This window comes from Leucoraja erinacea, chromosome 14 (assembly GCF_028641065.1).
Source record: "Leucoraja erinacea ecotype New England chromosome 14, Leri_hhj_1, whole genome shotgun sequence".
Lineage (NCBI taxonomy): Eukaryota > Metazoa > Chordata > Chondrichthyes > Rajiformes > Rajidae > Leucoraja > Leucoraja erinaceus.
Window position 1 is genome coordinate 25,559,009 of NC_073390.1, and position 19,121 is coordinate 25,578,129.

General features: G+C 46.1%; 1 protein-coding gene across 8 annotated transcripts in view; it reads right to left on the minus strand.

Annotated features, from left to right (window-relative positions):
• lpp (LIM domain containing preferred translocation partner in lipoma) overlaps positions 1-19,121 on the minus strand; it is a 159,828-nt gene that overhangs the window by 82,586 nt on the left and 58,121 nt on the right. For 7 of the 8 annotated variants that reach the window (XM_055645881.1, XM_055645886.1, XM_055645883.1 and 4 more), the window contains one exon: positions 1,026-1,247. In XM_055645881.1, coding sequence (XP_055501856.1) covers positions 1,026-1,236 — 211 coding nt within the window. In that variant the 5' untranslated portion in view covers positions 1,237-1,247. Of the gene's footprint in view, positions 1-1,025; positions 1,248-17,882; positions 18,084-19,121 lie in introns of those variants that run through there. The other variant, XM_055645878.1, reaches the window with a different exon arrangement.

A 19,121-nucleotide genomic window follows, 5' to 3' on the forward strand; every position in this document is an offset into this window, starting at 1 on the left:
GCAGATGCTGCCACCTGAACTCGGTGTGGGCTGAGTGAGTGAGGCAGGTCCAACACTTTGCTCGTTGCCTTGACCAGGCCCGGCTGGACATGGCGCTGTGAAGCCGCGGGAAGCCAAGGCTGGTGTTGCCGTGCCTGGCAAGAGCGGCCAGTAACACACATAGCAGGAATGTGCATGGCAGAGTTTCACAGGTCTGAACCCTGCAAGACTTTAACCTTGGGTTGTGAATTAAATTGTTAATCATAACACCAACAGGTCACGGATGGTTGCTGAGGGAGCATTCATTATCTAATATTAAACAGGTGCACGGCGAGTCACAGTGACACTGGCTACAGAGGGAGAAAGCTGTCTGCAGATGGGGGGTGGGGAGAGGGAGTGAAGTGAGACAGAAAGGAAAGGAGAGGGTGAGAGAAAGACGAAATGGAACCAGACCGAGGTGGGGATTAGAGAGGGGGCGTGGGAGAGGATGGGATGGAGAAAGTAAAGGGGAGAGTGGGAAAGAATGGGGGTGGGCCGAGAGGGTTGTGGGGGGAGAGTGGGAGACAAGAGTGAGGGGAAGGGAAGGAGAGGATGAGAGGGTGTACAAAACCTGGGTTGGTAGACAAGAAACTGGGAAAACGAGGGTGATAATAAAGTGAGGGTGACAACAGAGTCCGGAGGAACGGGAGAGTGAGGGGGACAAGAGTGTAAAGGAGGAACGGGAGAGTGAGGGGGACAAGAGTGTAAAGGAGGAACGGGAGAGTGAGGGGGAAGGAGTGGGTGGACCAACATTGGCAGTCATGAGACTGAGCGAAGAAAGTGAGTGGGAACAAGAGTGGGGACAAACAGTGTTAGGACCCACCCACAGAAACACCAAACTCCCATCCTCACCCCCTCACACAAGATGGCGGCTCACCCCCCACCTTCTGACAGGCCAAAGACCTCTAATATCACCTCTTTTGTAACGTACTACTCCCGCACATGAGTGTTATGCACTGTACGTCCACCGCTGTAGTAGGGGATGGCTTGGGTCGGGCTGAACCTACCTTCAGTGACCACTTGGACCACAGGCTGCCCGTTCTGCTTGTAGGGGTTGTACTTGGGTTTTGGAGCAACCACAGGTGCACATTTCTTGGGGGTTTGTTGAGTTGAAACAGAGATACTGGGGTTGGTGATTGAAGTCATGGTCTCCATCCTGGCAGGCACATGGCCAGGGTTATCAATGCCACTTTGCACCAGCCAGCTTGGGTTGGACATGGCCTCAAAACCTGGAAAACATAAGGGCCAGTTGGTCAGAAAGTGTTTGCAGTGGGCCAGGCGGTGATGCTCAATGATCAGCTCGCTGTGCCCCACACAACATCAGTATCAATGAGTGTCAGCTCACAACTCGCATGCAACTAAACCAACCCATGACCTTCCACTCCTCCCTGCCTCGCCAGCATTCCTCCGTCCATGATTCCATGCTGTGGCCCCCACTCCGCCAGGTCACTTATCCGTCACCTTGTTCATTAATGCATCTCTGCAGAGGGCAGGGAGTGAGGAAGAAGCTTAATGATTTGACAGCAAGTGTAGCCGGTGTGGGGGGCAGCAAGGAGCAGGTGACCGTGTGGGAAGGAATGATTGAGGGAAGGAATGATAATTCCCTCTGGAAGGGATTGCAGTGAGGACTGTGTGAAGATATGTGAGGGTATGTGTAAGGGGATGTGAGGGTGTGTGGGAAGGTGTTGAGGGTATTTGTGAGGGGATGTGAGCGGGTGTGTGGGGGTATGAGTGAGGGTATGAGTGATGGTATGAGGGTAGGAGGGAGGGTAGGGGAGCGGTAGGATAGGTATGAGGGAGGGAGGGAGGGAGGGAGGGAGGGAGGGAGGGGAGGGAGGGGAGGGAGGGAGGGAGGGAGGGAGGGAGGACAGCAGGGGGGGCAGTAAATAAGGGAATGGAGAATAGACAATCAGGGAGGGTGTGGATGGGTAACTGAGGGAGAGGGTAAGTGAGGGAGGGGACAGGAATACAAGGGAGGAGGGGGAGGGAGAGCGTGGCACACACACCATATACACGCGGGCACACGCTGATGTACCATTCAGTTAGTTTCACCGTTGCATTATTTTGTTGTATCTATCATCGCCATGTACACAGTTTACTCTGAGCTTCATGTGAACAAGGAATTTGACTGCACCCTGGTGTATATGACAATAAGCTAATGTGTTCTGAATCTGAGCATGGTCCTGTAATGGAGATTACTGAGGTATGTTAACAACAGAGGTAATGAGCTCAAATCCCACTGGACAGGTTGTGAAATGTTAGAACTGACGTAAGAAAAATATCCATAAAAACTTGCCAGATTGCTGTAAAAATCAACTGGCTCATTAAAGTAGTTGGGTGAATAGACAAGGGCTGTCCCGGACTCTATATGAAGCGGTCTAATTATTGGCCAGTGGCCTTGATACCACTGGGGAATTGACAGTAGCTTTCAGGAGGTTCTCCTGCTACCTTACTCTGAGGCATTGCATCAGCTCCATGATGGGAGGTTGCTGCCAGTGTGGTAGTGGTGACGCTGCATGGTGGGGAACAGATGCAGCACGTGTTAGTGAGCCAGCACTGACGCACTTGGTACCTTGCATCACTTCTCAGTTCCACTTTTCTCTCGGGTCCCACAACTGGTTGAACCCGACATGGACCCAGCTGGCTGTTCACCTGCAGTCGAGTGTGCAAGGTGTCAAGGTTGTGGGTTCAATGCCCACTCGAGAGGTTGGAAGACAAAGCCAGGCCGTCACTCTAGTGGCACTCTGGTCCCACCCACAGCTCCATTGTGGGATAAGTTCTCACTTTGGTTTAAACCAAGTCAGATCTATCCTCTCCAGCACATGTACAAGATCCCACCACACTCCTACAACGAGCAGCAAGCTCCTTCTCTCTCTAGTGTCATCAGGACAATTATCATCCCCCACTAATATTAATGAGCGGTACCAGCATGACAGTATTACCATGTGGCATTATCCTCCTCCTAATCTGCTCACAGAGAGAAATTGAGAGACAAAGGGAACTGGCAGAGGCGTTGAGGCCATGAACATGCTGAGTGGCGGGGTAGGTCTGAGGGACCAAGTGGCCTATGTCTCCTACTACCATGTGCTCTTGTGAGCTGTGGTAAAACTGACATCATGAGGAAGGCAATGGTTGGAGTCATACCTAGACAAGGGTGATGGCTGTCGAGTGCAATCAGCCAAGTGCAAGGACATCATTACAGGAGTTTCTCAAACAGTGTGGTGTCCAAAGCCTAACCATCTTCATCAAGATCTTCCTTCCAGCATAAAACCAGAAGTATGACTTTTGCTGATAACTACACAATACTCAACTATATCTGCAACTTCTCAGCTAATGAAACAGTCCGTACTTGATGCAGCAAGACATGGCCATGGGTCAGTAGCATTCACATCACAAACAACGCATTCACAATGCTCCTCTTCCCCAAAGCATATCTTGCTCGCTTGCTCTGACTGCCTACATCATCCCCAATTCCCACTTCCCGACAGCTTCTCCCACCATTCACCCCATGTCTGCACTGCTAAAGAAGGGATGAAAAACTGGAAGTATCCCGAGCTAATTCTGCTACCATCATCATCTATTGCAACAAGTGATGGCATCACTGATTGTCGCCGGAAGCTTGGGTCCTTTTCAGGACGGACGATGACAGCGATGTCAACATTTGAAACATAGAAGATGGACATGAAAGAAGAAGGCGTGTTGAAATGTAGTCACTGTTATAGAGGGAATGAACAGGCAATATTTCGGGTTGGGCCTGAAACACCGTCTATCCATTCACTCCACAGCTGCTGAATGACCCGCTGAGTTCCTGCAACACTTTGCTCGTGATTCCTGTATCTGCAATCTCGTGTCTAATGGTTCCAAGTTCTGATGAAGAGTCATGATGTGAAATGCTAACAGTTTCACTCAGCACAGATGCTGCAGAGCATTTTCACTGGTGTTGAAGAAGCCACATTTGCAGGTGGCAGGAAGCAGTCTGTGCTTTGGGTAGCCAGCACAAAGTTAGACAAGGCTCAGACAGGAAAGCGGGAGGCTTTTTGATGGATTGGACATTCAGTAAGATTGGAGTAGGGGACACACACTTATACTAATGGAAACAGCGGAAAAGGTTATAGGGGTAGGCGCGAGTCGGAAATGAAGTTACAGGCTGATCAGTCGTGTTCTCATAAAAGGGTGGAGCAGGCGTGAGGGCTGTGTGGTTCCTGCTCCTAATGCTGTGTAACACACTCACTCTCACACTTCAATCTCACATGTGCGTGAATGTGTTTCCCACAATAGTGACCACATCTCAACAACAATAAAGCCCTTTAGGAACTGCAGAGGACACGTCGTGCATCTGAGAAATAAATGTGTTTATTCCTAAAGGCTCTGCAATAGGACATAAAGCCCTATGTTTATGAGAGCGGGCTCCTGGACACAAGTAGAGTAACACCTCTCCATACCCTGTGTCAGCCTCTGTATTTGCCCTCGGTTAGAGCGGTTGAGAGGCCCAAGCTGCAAAGAAGACTGGAAAATATGCTCGTTGGTTTGCTTATTGATACGGGCAGGGGGGGCTGCAGGAGGGAGTGGCTGCAAGGTAATACTTCACTAGAGTATACTTTATTGAGGAGATGGTGGATACTGCATCTACCAACAAGCAATTTAAAATCATACAACAGTGATTGCAGATGAAGGTTGCTACTTCAAATATCAGGATTAAGTGCAAAAGAGTTCATTGGGTTCCTGGCAATTATAAACACAAGAGCTGATAGCAGCAAGGCTGAAATTAAATCAAAAGGTTACTGCCGCCCCACCCAGCAACACAAGCCTCACTCGCTCCACCCAGCTTCAGTCACAGAGTTCAACATTTCATATCCCGATGCCCTTAATAAACCTGCACCTGCACTGGCTCAACACCGAATAAACCTCCCTCACCACTCTCCCACAAACACTCGCAGTCACAGGTCTGCGGAGAGCGTGTTAGTAACAGCAGGTATTTCCACCGTGTCCTACACATGGATCACCGGATAACGTCCTAGAATCCCGGCGATATTGTGAAGGACATGATAGTTTATCTCCCTGCGGAGGAGGTGGGCCCATCTTTTTGGACCTCCTCTGTCTGGATGTTTACCCTGGCCCTGCCTAATAAACATTGCAGCATGCTGGTGGGAGTTGAGGAAAACGCCATGGCACAGTTAATGTGCTGGACGGCACTCCGGGTGCATGACAGGTGACCAGTGGCCGCAAACCAACTGCTGGCCTCCATGTTGTGCTACCAGTTAATCATACAGCACGGAAACACACCCGTGTCGACGCCGATGCCTCATCTAAGCTAGTCCCATTTGCCCGCATTTGGCCCACATTCCTCTAAGCATTGCCAAACCATGTACCTGTGTGGCTTTTAAATGTTGTTATTGTACCTGCCTCCAACTACCTCTTCTAGTAGCCTATTCCATATACCCACCACCCTGTGTGAAAAGATTGCCCCTCAGTTTCCTATCAAATTCTTCCCCACTCACCTTAAACCCAAGTCTGCTTGTTCTTAATTCCACTACTCAGGGTAAAATACTCACCATTATCTCTGATATTCCCTCATGATTTTATACACTATAAGATCACTCCTCAGCCTTCTGTGCTGCAAGGGAATGAAGTCCCAGCCTGCTCAACCTCTTCCAACAGCTCAAGCCCTCAAGTCCTGGCAACATCCACGTAAATATTCTCTGCACTCTTTCCAGCTTAATGACATCCTTCCTAAGTGCTGGAGTAACTCGGCGGGTCAGCCAGCATCTCTGGAGAACCTGGATAGATAACGTTTTGGGTCAGGACCCTTCTTCAGTATGAAATGTCACCTATCCATGTTCTCCAGACATGCTGCCTGCCCTGCTAAATTACTACAGCACTTTGTCTTTTTTATAAAACGGCACCTGCAGTTCCTGGTTTTTTGGCATCCTTCCTATAGCAGGATGACCAAAACTGAACACATATACTCCAAATGCGACCTTACCAAAGTTGGTCACTTTGGTCCCATCATGGCTTTTGTCACCTACATGCAGAAGAAGTTTGTTAATTTATTCTGGGGAAAGAGGAAACACTGGGTGTCTGCTGTGGATCTGTGTCTCCAGGCCTGCCGCTGGTGTACCAAGGTTATGATTCTTCTGCAGAGATACCTGTATGTGGAACATCCTCCTGATGTTGAAGGCAGTGAATCTTGTGGAATTCGTTGCCACAGACGGCTGGAGAGGCCAAGTCATTGGGTATGTTTTAAAATGGAGATTGATAGGTTCTTGATTAGTAAGGGTACCAAAGATTACGGGGAGAAGACAGGAGATTGAGGAGACAGGGGTTGAGTGGGAAAAAGAGATCAGCCATGATCGAATGGCGGAGCAGACTCAATGGGCCAAATGGCCTAATTTTGGTCCAATGTCTTGTGGCCTCATGTTGAGAGCTGACAACGTACTTTCTCAGCCGGGATTTTACCTTCAGCTACAAAAGGAAGAATTAGCCATACTTCTCACGTTGGTTGTTATTTGCATGTCTGAGGTATGGTCATCTCCATTCAGTCCTCTCAGCTGTTGAGGAGACAGCCAGATCTGGGGACAGACCAGACAGTCTGCTCCGTGGCCTGACCAAAGTGGCCTTTGCAAGCAGCAGGCAGGAATGTCCATCCATATTGACTACCTGCCCCTCATCTGTGACATTCCTGGCCAGGTATCCCTGCAGAGGAAGTACAGGCTTGTTGGAGTCCAGGGACAGAGGACACTGCACGGTGTGGAGCAGCGGACATCCTGAACAGGGGGATAACACCTCTATTTAACTATTTTATTTAGATTTTGGGGGCCGATAAAGGCTGCAATAAAACAGGTAAGGGACACAGTGCAGGTCCTCCTCATTTTGAGAGCTGACAAAACATGGCTCAGAGAGACCAGTCAGCACGGTAACTTCCTGGTTTGTCCATATTGCCTTCTTTACAAAGGGATAACACTGACTCTCCTTAACTTTTAACTTCTTATAACCAGATTTTACACAAATTAGAGGCAGTGAAGGTGCCAGGAGAGGTGATAAAATGTGGGGCTGTTCTTCCCAATGGTTCGAATGCAGAAGGAGCATCCTTGTTATCGAAAATGATAAGTGAGACAATGTGATAAAAGTTGATGCAGTTGATTTTGATTGGAGCACTTGTCCCTTGGACTAGTTTAGCACTTGGCCCTTGGGTTAGTTTGTCATCATGGTCAGCTGACATGGCAGGCCTGTTCCTATGCTGTACTGCTGTATGTTTTCTGAAAGCAAAAGATGATTTTTAAGTCTGTATTTGACCCGAAACTACAAGAGGTAATTGTGATCTCCCACCATACAGGGTGAAACCGACAGCTTGGCGCCGTGTTAGAGAGCTCCAGTCATGACATGACTGCCCACAGTGATGTTGGTGCCGAGGGGAAGATGTTCCCGCTTGCTCCAAACAGCAGGTAACTGAGAAGAATGAAGAATACCAACATTGGACATGCGCAGATGATGATTGGAATTGGGAATTTCTGATAAAACCACAGAATCTTCACATCTCCAAATTCACCAGTTTTGATCTGACTGAAATTCATCTTTTACAAACCACAAAAGTAAAAGGGAGCTTCCTCTAGTTTCAATTTTATTCACACTGGTCTGTGGATTTTTAGATTTTCGAGAAAGTTAATGAAATATTTCTTCATTTCTACAATTTACCGTATGTGTGAATGTTGCAAGCAAGGAAGTTGATTATCTTCAAAGTTGTCATGAATTTGGTTGCGGACGAGTCAGCCTTTGTTTACTGAGTTCTTCCTATTCGAAACGGTGTGTAGGTGAAGCACTAGTCTCTGACCTTTCAGACTTCCACTGTGTGAAGATAGCAATCACCCTTCACACATGCAATGCATCTGTATCCCTAACCAACCACTTTCCACGAGGCATTTAACTGCAACTGTACACTTAACACAGCTTTCTCCCCTGCCACCTGCTCCATTTCTGCTCTTCTTGGAGTCCACAGCAATATTTGGTTAATCTTTATTTATTAAACTATGGTTTCATACTGAAACTGACTTCTGCGTGCAATGCTGTAAACACCCAATTCTCAGATTTTCATTTGTTTCCAAATGTTGTTCAGTCTCTCCTACCCCTGCCTCCAAAGCTATCCAGTCCCACACCCTCCCGATCACCTCATCTCCCTCCAGCCAAGATATTTGCACTCATCAGCCTTAATATTTAGGGAGTCAAGTCACATTCTTTCTCACAATTCTTTTCATAAAGTGCCTCGGGCATCTTAAAGCCATTAGATAATTGCAGTTTATTGTTGCTGAAAGAAAAAAGCAATGGTTAAAAGAAACTTGTTTTAAAAAAAGAAACTGAGAAACTGGTAGAAGTGACAAAGCAGAACAGGAATATGATTAGTTTCCGTTTGTTGGTCAGCATTCAGTGAAGTATCTCTCGATCTCATAGCACCCACACACCAAAAAACCTGCTCTCCCACATCATTCTGTTTTTCACTTTCAAAAAATGCATCAATTTTGGAAACTTTTAAGAAACATTGCTGCTCAGGGAAGCAAGTGCATGAACTGAACTCCTGACTGCTGCTTTCAAAACAAACAATATCAGGATTTTAAAATACTACTAATAATACTCAAGTAGAACGATCAGTGGGTTGTCATGACTGCACCATTTCCAGTCGATAAATAGGTCGCACTAGAGATGAAATCTGCATCATTCACTCCCAATCATCAAATGTTTTCAACCATCTTCAGCCCACGCCAAGAACAAAGCTGCAGCAAGCATCAACATACTCCCCTTGCAAACTTAAACTTATTCCTAAAAATCATTAAATGTGTTTTTAAATAAGAATCTCTTTTTAACTTGGCTAACCAGTCAGCCGTGAATCACTGCTTGCAGCACCTGTGTCTCACTGATGTGTTACTGGGACATGGGTGCTGCTAAAGGCTAACACCTCTGGCTCCTCCTCAACAGCCAAGGACATAGAACATATAGAATAGTACAGCCCTGAAAGGGCCTTCAGCCCACAATGTCCATGCCAAACATAATCACCCTGCCTGCACATGCTAATATCCCTCTATTCCCTGCATATTCATGGAACTATCTAAAAGATCTTAAATGCCACTATTGTACCAACGTCAACCACCATCTCTGGTAGTGTGTTCCACGTACCTACTATTCCATGTAAAAAAATTGCTCCATACATCTCCTTCAAACGTTCCCACTCTGACCTTACACCTATGGAAACATAGAATATAAGTGCAGGAGTAGGCCCTTCAATCCAGCACCACCATTCAATATGATCATGGCTGATCATCCAAAATCAGCATCCCGTTCCGGTTTTATCCACATTTCCTTTGATTCCGTTTGCCCTAAGAATCTCTCTTAAAAGCATCCAGTGAATTGGCCTTCACTGCCTTCTGTGGCAGAGAATTCCACAGATTCACAACTGTCTGGGTGAAAAAGTTTTTCCTCATCGCAGTCCTAAATGGCCTACCCCTTATTCTTAAACTGTGACCCCTGGTTCCGGACTTCCCCAACATCGGGAATATTTTTCCTGTATCTACCCTGTTCAATCCTCTAAGAATTTTATATGTTTCTATAAGATCCCCTCTCCTAAATTCCAACGAATACAAGCCCAGTCGAACCATTCTTTCATCATATGTCAGTCCCGCCATCCCAGGAATTAACCTGGTGAACCTACGCTGCACTCCCTCAATAGCAATAATGTCCTTCCTCAAATTAGGAGACCAAAATTGCACACAATACTCCAGGTGCAGTCTCACCAGAGCCCTATACAACTGCAGTAGGACCTCCTTGCTCCTAAACTCAATTCTTCTCGCAGTGAAGGCCAACATGCCATTAGCTTTCTTTGCTGCCTGCTGTACTTCCATGCTTACTTTCAGTGACTGATGTACAAGCAAGCCCAGGTCTCATTGCACCTCCCCTTCTCCTACTCTGACACCATTCAGATAATAATCTGCCTTCCTGTTCTTGCCCCCAAAATGGATAACCTCACATTTATCCACATTATACTGCATCTGCCATATTTCTGCCCACTCACCCAACCTATCCAAGTCACCCTGCAGCCTCATAGCATCCTCCTCACAGCTCACATTGCCACCCAGCTTTATGCCATCCGCAAACTCAGAGATATTACATTTAATTCCCTCTTCCAAATCGTTAATATATATTGTAAACAACTGGAGTCCCAGTACTGAGCCTTGTGGTACCCCACTAGTCCCTCCCTGCCATTTTGAAAATGTCCTGTTAATTCCTACTCTTTGCTTCCTGTCTACCAACCAGTTCTCTATCCATGTCAATACCCTACCCCCAATACCATGTGCTCTAATTTTGCACACTAATTTCTTGTGTGGGACCTTGCCAAAGGCTTTTTGAACGTCCAGATACACCACATCCACTGGCTCGCCCTTATCCATTATACTTGTTACATCTATGCCCTATTACCAATGCCCCCTAGTGTTAGACATTTCTACCCTGGAAAAAAAAGATACTGATTGTCTACCCTATCTATGTCTCTCATCATTTTATATACTTCTATCAGGTTTCCCCTCAACCTCCAACGTTACAGAGAAAACAATCAATGTCTGTTCAACGTCTCCTTGCAACTAATACTCTCCAATCCAAAGCCTCTATATGCTTTAATGGGGAGACGAGAATTGTACCCAATACTCCAAATGCAGCCTAACCAAAATTTGATTCCGCAAACTGACTTCCTGATTCCTGTATTCAGTTGTCTGACTGATAAAGGCAAGAATACCATGTGCCTTCTTTACCACTCTATCTACTTGTGTTGCCACTTTCAGGGAACTGTGTAATTGGTGCACAAGATACTGTTAACTGTTTCCTGACATTAACTATATACTTTCCCCGTACATCCAACCTCACAAAGTGCAACACATCACAATTGCTCAGATTAAACTCCATCTGCCATTTCTCGGCCCATATCTATAAACAACAGAGGTGGTGGACTACGGATACATGTGTGTGTTGGCATGTACATGAGCTATCATATCCGGGGTCCAGCCATCTTCAGTTGCTTCTGCAAGGACCTTTCTTCCATCATGAGTTCGGAGGAAGGGTAGAAGGGATGTTCTCTGATGATTACACAATGGTCAATTCCATTGGCAATTTTCAGTCTGAAGGGTCCCAACCTGAAACGTTGTCTGTCCATACCTTCCACAAATGCTGCCTGACCAGATGGGTTACTAGAGCATGTGTTTTACTCAGGATTCCAGCATCTGCTATTCCTTGTGTCTTGTCAGCAAATGAGCCCACCCATGTCTGCATGCAGCAAGACCTGGGCCAGAATGGGGCCATCCATCCATCCCTGTATGCAGCAAGGCCTGAGCAAGAATGAGGCCACCCACCCATGCTTGCATGCAGCATGACCCGGGTAAGAATGAGACCCATGTCTGTATGCAATAAGTCCTGGGGGTGAATGAGACCACTCGTGTCTGCAAGGAGAAAATCCTGGGCTAGAATGAGGCCACTCGTGCCTGCATGCAATAAGCCCTTGGGATCAATGAGACCCATGCCTGCATGCAGCAAGAGCTGGGCAAGAATGAGGCCTGGGCTGGTCAGCAGTAAGTAATATTCACGGCACACAATGGCCAACCATTGATATTCCAGAAGTAAATGCTATTCATGGCAATCAGAAAAGAGATGGGAAACCTTGTCCCCTGGTGTCAGAAAAACAACCGCGCCCTTAAGGTTAGGAAAATGAATGGTATGCTTGCCTTTATTGGTTGGGCCCTGGAGTACAAGAATCAGGAAGTCATTTTGCAGTTTAATCAAACTTTGGTTAGGCTGCATTTGAAGTATTGTGTATCGTTCTGGTCATCCCATTACAGAATGTGGAGGCTTTGGAGAAGGTTCAGAGGAGGTTTATCAAGAGGCTGCTTGGATTAGAGGGTTTTAGCTGTAAAGAGAGGTTGGACTGATTGGATTGTTTTCTCTGGAACGTTGGAGATTAAGGAGAGACCTGAAAGAAGTATATAAAATTATGTGAGGCATAGAAATGGTAGACAGTCAAAAGAACTAGGGGAGTTGACACCTTCAAGTGTAGACTACTCGGCAGTCACATCACCAACAATTTAATCTGGTTCCTTCAAATTGATGTGGAGATCAAGAAAGTGCATCAGGTTATTTACTTTCTTAGGTGTCCGAGAAGATAGGCCATGTCCACGAGAATTCTCCAAATATAAAATATTCTGATGGGATGCATCTCAGCTTGGTATGGCTACTGATCTGCTCTTGACCTCCTGAACCTACAGAGAGTGGTGAACACGGCTCAGTCCATCACAGGCTCCTCACTTCCTTCCTTCCAGCCCATCGTCACAGGGCATCGCATCAGGAAGGCTGGAGGTATTGTCAAGAATAATGCCAACCTGGCCATTCCATTTTCTCTCTTCTACCTTCTGGGAGAAGATACAGGAAAGCCCAGACATCCAGCCTTAAGTACAGTTTACCACCCCTCCTCCTCCCCCACCCCGGTATCAAACTCCTGAACGATCACCCCTGATCTCAATCCCATTCCATGATCACACGATAATCTTACCCCATTCTACTGTTTTGCACTCGACATTGTATTTACTGTTGTATTCATCATTATCTTGAATAATGTTTACGTTGTAAGCTTCAAGCGAACTAGGAATGCTATTGCACTCTGGTGTTCATGACAATAAACTAATTACATTTGGAATAGATCACATTATCATCACCAAGCCATCCGCCAGCAGCATCTTCCCACAAATCAGAAACTTGTTGACCAGTCAAACACAGTGACTATAAAAGAGGTACAGAGGCTGGATAACCTGCACTGAATGATTCACCTCATGTCACCCCTACTGTTCCACCATCTACTTGGGTGAAGGATGCTTTGTACACCAGAAACTCCACTCCATCCAAACAAAGCAGTCACTTGATTGGTACCCATCAACTATCCTGAAGAGGTGGGAGATTGCAACCTTCACGTGGTCCACCCTGTTTCGACTAATGCAATCAACCCAACGTGCACAAACAAATTTTCAAATAGAAGAAGTCGACCTACAACTTTAGGCTGTGCACGCCATACAAAAGAAGAAGAACTATCCCTAAGACCCGCTCCCTCGACCACCGGTGCATAGTGGCTGCAGCGTGTGTGATCCACAAGGTGCACTGCAGTAACTTGCTCAGGATCTCTGACAGCACCTCCTGAGACCCCCACGTAGTAAAATGCCCCATTTTCAGCCGTCAAGGACCCGTGACATGATGGGAATGTTATACTTCTTCATGCAAGAATCTTCATTCTTGAGTACATCCAGGAATTTATTGTTCTTATTTACCTGGTGACTCCTTGTGTCAATGTAGTTTGGACACTATGCCATTATCGGCAGTCTGGTGTTGAGCAGTCAACTGACGTGGCTCGCCCACCAGCCCTGACTGAGTGTAATCAGAGTCTGGATGATGGGGACGCTCCCTGCACACGGGCGTTGGTTCTCTTATCCTATCAGCTAGTTAACGTCTTACAGATCTGAGCACAGTGATGTACAGTAAATTCCAATCATCCCACAAGCTCAGCAATTTGGTAATGCCAGACTGGTGTAAGTCATTTATCTTACTACTCCAATGCAGTCTGTGGGAAACGGGGCCCCAGTTCTTTTGAAGGGAGAACAAGAAAAGAACAACTTTTTTAAAAAAGGGATTGAAGGAAATAGTGCCCTTAAACAAAAGCTCGGATGAGCTTAAAGGGAGTTTGGAAATGTACATTTAAAAGGCAGGCAGAAATGAAGACCCTGTAAGTTAAAAGCGAGTACGAGAGATAACGCTCCCATGAGTTTAAAGGGAGCACGGGAAACGGGAATATCAAGGAAGGAATAGTTGGCGAATATGGCCCCAGTTTTGTGTAAAAGAGCTTTGGAAACAGGATGTTGGTGAATTACAAAGCAGCATATGAAATGGGGCCTGTTGATTTCAATGTGCATGATAAACATGGCCCTTTTTTTAAAGTGTGTGCAGAACTTCATCATCCAGTGAGACTGATCCTGAACAATTGGGATTCCATGTAATGAGTGAGCAGATTATCAGAGCTGTGCTGTACTGTACATCACAAGGCTCTTGGTGACCTGAGACAGATTACTTTGTTGCAGTGTTATATAGGAGTGAGCTAACAAGCAAGTGATATGTCTAAGATAAGAAAACATTAACTAACCAAACAAATGTCACGTCCCATGCAAGTCCTTGCTCATCTTGTTAACAAAACTAGTCTCTTTAGATGGGGAAGTATTGTGCCAGCAGAATGGAAAAACAAACAGAGCATCGACTGAGATCAAGAACTTGAAAATGCCTTTCGGAATCAAAATGTTCCATAGTACCTTGCAGATGCAATTACAATGTTTAAAAGACATTCTGACAAGTACAATTTCAATGTTCCTAGCTGAAATAGGCATCTTGGTTGGCACTGACGAGTTGGGCGGAAGGATAACAATGACTTTGAATGATGCAGAAAAGGACAATTGGATCAGCCAAGATCATATTAAATGAAGAGCAGGCTTGTGAAAGGCCTGAGGGCCTACTCCTTCTCCATTTTTTCCATGCTTCTGCTTGCCTTCTTAACTACTTATTGGACGTGCCTGCCAACTTTTTGTGCTTCCTGCACTGGCACACCACAACCCCTCTGAACTTTACTCACTTGCGGTCTCCCTCCAGTTACATAGTAATCCACCTTTTGATTTCTCTCACCAAAAAGGGTGAGCTCACACATGTCGACATTAACACCATTTGCCATGTTTCTGCCCAATCATTCAAGTATCTGTATCCTGTTGCAGAATTACAATGTCCACATCAGAACATGCACTTTCACCTATTTTCATATCATCGGCAAACTTGGAAACTTGGGGGCCAAGAACCATTAATCCAGCTCTGTTTTACATGTGACAACCCGTTTTCAATCCATGCTTACAAGACATCCTCCAATACCTTGGGCTCTTAATGTAAACATCAGCCTCTTATGTGGCACCTGCTCAAATGCCTTTTGGAAAGCTTGAAAGATTTCACGCCAAGGGCCCAATATCTCTGCAGACTTCCATTAACATTCTGGGAGCAGGCAAGTTGTTTGCCTTTAGACCTGCACATTTCTCTCATGCTATCTCCCTTATTGTTGGGCTTTTTACAAGTTCCTCCATTTAATTTAAATGAGCCCATATGTTATCTTAGGGATATTTGAAGTGTCCTCCATGGTGAAGCCAGATGCAAAACATTGATTGAACATATCTGCCACGTCTTAGTTTCCTGTTATGAACTAACCTGCCTTGTTCTTCAGAGGTCCCACACTGACCACAGCACCTTTTACCATTTTACATATCCACTGAAACCCACACTGTTTGTTGCAATATTGCTCACATACTTTCTCGCAAAATCAAATTCACTCGGCTTAGAGTTTTTAGTTTTTTGTTGCTGGATCCTATAAACCGCACAATGCTCTGGCCTACACCAGCCTTTGCTACTTTGCATGTCCTACTTTTCAATTTAACATTATCTTTGATCTGCTTTGTTAACCACAGAAAATGCCTCTTTCTCACAAAGTCTCTCTCATCACAGCCCGGAGGTCGCACACCACAGACCCCACTCTCCACAGACCCCATTCTCTGCAAACCCCTCTTCACAGACCCCATTCCTTCCTGGACCCCCAATTTCCACAGACCCCACTGTCCACAGACCCCACTGTCCACAGACCCCACTGTCCACAGACCCCGGTCTCCACAGAACCCACTCACTCCCAGGGTCCACTCTCCACAGATCCCACTCCTTCCCGAGGGTTCCACACCGCAGACTCCACTCTCCACAGATTCCACTAGTTCCCAGGGTTCCACTCAGCCTTCAGAATCCGTGCACTCGGTAGTCCCGACGTTGGGCAGAAATGAACCACTGAACGCCAGAGGCTGATGCCAACTAGAAGGGGATCCCGTCTCTCAGAAGGTTCGATCCGGTGCTTTCTGTACGGAGGTTGTACATTCTCCCTGTGACAGTGAGGTTTTCTCCAGGTGCTCCGGTTTCCTCCCACAATCCAAAAACGTACAGGTTTGTAGGATAATTGGCTTCTGTAAATTGTTCTTAGCATGTGGGATAAAACTAATGAATGGGTGATCACTGGTTGACATGGATTCTAGGCCAAAGGACCTGTTTCTACGCTGCATCTCTAAACTGGATTAAAATCAAACCAAATATTTCCATGGGAGCAAATAACACCTTCCTTAGCCTGGAGTATAAAAGCAGATACATTAAGCATTGAACACATCCCACACAGCACTTCAGGAGCTGAATTCATCCACTTTATCTGAAAAGTACGGTGGTCCAAGCTGTACATTAATCATTCAATAAGGTGCTTTGAAATACGAGTTTAAGAAAGTAGTAAATATTATCAGAAATGCAATTATTTGCAACAAATGACTGAGCTGTGAAGATGACAAAAATGCTGGAGAAACTCAGCGGGTGAGACAGCATCTATGGAGCGAAGGAAATAGGCAACGTTTCGGGTCGAGACCCTTCTTCAGAGCTGTGAAGGATAGTAAGAACAACCAACAATAGTAGGATGCAGTATAGGAAGGGCCAAGCTTCAGTTGGTAGGGAACCGATGGGAAATGGTGAGGGGACGATGGCCCCCCTCACTGTGCATGCTCTGGAATCAGGGAATAGTTATAATTTCATGGTTAGATATTTCAAATTCATAGATTGACCACATCAGTGCCTGTTACCCACACTGTATTGATAAAGCACATTCTCATTCTGAGGCCAGGGAAACATACAACAGAAACTCTAAACTAAATCACCAGGAACACGCGATGCCTGGAGTAAAACACAACCACAGACAGAGACTATTTGTTTCAAAATCACTTCATATTTTGACGTCAAGAGAGTCACGGGATACAGGCATGTTGAGGTTGGATAACGGCTGGAGATTGTGCGAGAGAGCTGCAGCCACTCCATCCTCAAAAACTGTTTGCGTACAGTTTGCACATTCTCCCTAGGAATGTGTTGGTTTTCTACCGGCTACTCTGGTTTCCCCTCACATCCCAAAGGCATGTAGGTCAGTAGATTCATTGGTCACTGTAAATTACCCCTAGTGTGTACATGAGTGATAGAATCCAGGAGGGGGGGGGTGGAGAGTTATGGGGAGAAAATCAAACTATTGTAAATAGGTGCTTGATAGTTGGTGCAGACATGATGGGCTGAAGGGCCTGTATCCATGCTGCATGGTGATGAGGTTTTGCCATGATCTCACTCACTGGCAGAGCAGTCGAGAGTCTGCCAGCCCACTCAGCATCCTCCGGTAAATGTCTCTGCCTGGCACTGCAGCGTGGTCTGTTGCAACTGAATGGAACTGTAGACTTTCCATTGGGGAGCAGCACTTTCTCTGCCTGCGTGGCTGGGTGCAGATGCTGCAAACTAACCTGCTGAGCCAGTACCTGAAGGTTCAATTCGGGTTCTGTAAGTGTGGGTTACAACTAAGATCCTGGGGTGCTCTTGCATTCGGAAGTTTAAAATCACAGAGTTCTGCCGCAATGGTTGCGGAGAAATTGTTCTCATCATGTTTACAAATGCCCTGGTGTAACCTTACACATTGACAACTGCAGCAGAGTTGCTGCTCCCCAATGGAAAATGGACAGTTCAGTTGCAAACAGGCACACTGCAGCACCAGTCAGAGACAATGGCACTGACCAAGAGATCCATCGGTTCAACCCGTAATCCACTGTGCATACGTCCTCCTGCCCAGTGAAAACCGCATAACTATCAACATCCCCAAACGCCGACAACAGAACGGAGAGATTTTAATAGTCAGGATGCAGAGGCTTGGGCTGCTCCAGATAAATTACCGTTTCCAAGTGAAAGTCTTAAAAGAAACAGATTCTTCAGCCCATCAGACCCATGCTGGTCCATGTGCACCCGTCCATCTCCTCGCAGCTTATTCTTTCCATGTCGTCTCCCTCAAATGTTAATGTCCCTTCGAATGGATCCATGCCACTGTGCTCATCTGCTCCCCATGAGAGAGCCCTTGTGCAAGGCTCTAAGCTGAGGACAGTCACTGGCTGCTGCACCTCAGCAATGCTCTCTGTGCAGGGTTCACTGGTTGACTAAAAGGCACAACAAAGATCTTCTGTCAAAAAAAATAACACGGTGTACTCCTCTGCTAAACCCAAAATAAACCTATTTTCTAAAGTTTCTATTTCTAATCCTCAAGGTTGATTTACTCTGTAATTTACTGTCAGTAACCAGATTCACAGCTGATCAGCCCCCTCTTTCGCAATGTAAACTAAAAATATATCGACAGATGAACATCTGGTTTCATTTCAATTGTGACCATTCACTTCATAATCAACGAGGAACATCCAAGTTATGTTGGGACATCGTACCACAATGCTGCTCGCTCCACCAGTGTCAGACAGACAGGTGGGCAGAGGGGGTGGGGTAGCTCTGTAGGTGAGGAATGAAATTCAGTCCCTTTAAAGGGGTGACATTGAAACGGGAGATGTGGAGTCAGTATGGATAGAACTAAGGAATTGTAAAAAGACCTGAATGGGATTTACCTACAGGCCCCCAAACAGTTGCTTGGACATAGGGTGCAAGTTGAATCAAGAGTTAAAATTGGTATGCAGCAAAGGTAATACTGTGGTTGTTATGGGAGATTACAACATGCAGGTAGACCGGGAAAACCAGGTTGGTACTGGACCCCAAGAAAGGGACTTTGTAGAGTGCCTTTGTGATGGATTTTTAGAGCAGCTTGTATTGGAGCCGACCAGGAAGAAGGCAATTCTGGATTTAGTGTTATGTAATGAACCAGATTTGATGAAGGAACTTGAGGTTAATGAGCCATTATGAGGTAGTGACCATAACATGGTCAGGTTGAATCTACAATTGAAGAGGGAGAAGGGTAGATCGGAGGTGTCAGTGTTACAGTTGAATAAAGGGGACTATGGAGCCATGAAGGAGGAGCTGTCCAAAGTTGACTGGAAAGATACCCTAGCAGGGATGACAGTGGAACAACAATGGCAGGTATTTCTAGGAATATTACAGAAGGTGCAGGATCAGTTCATTCCCAGGAGGAAAAAAGATTC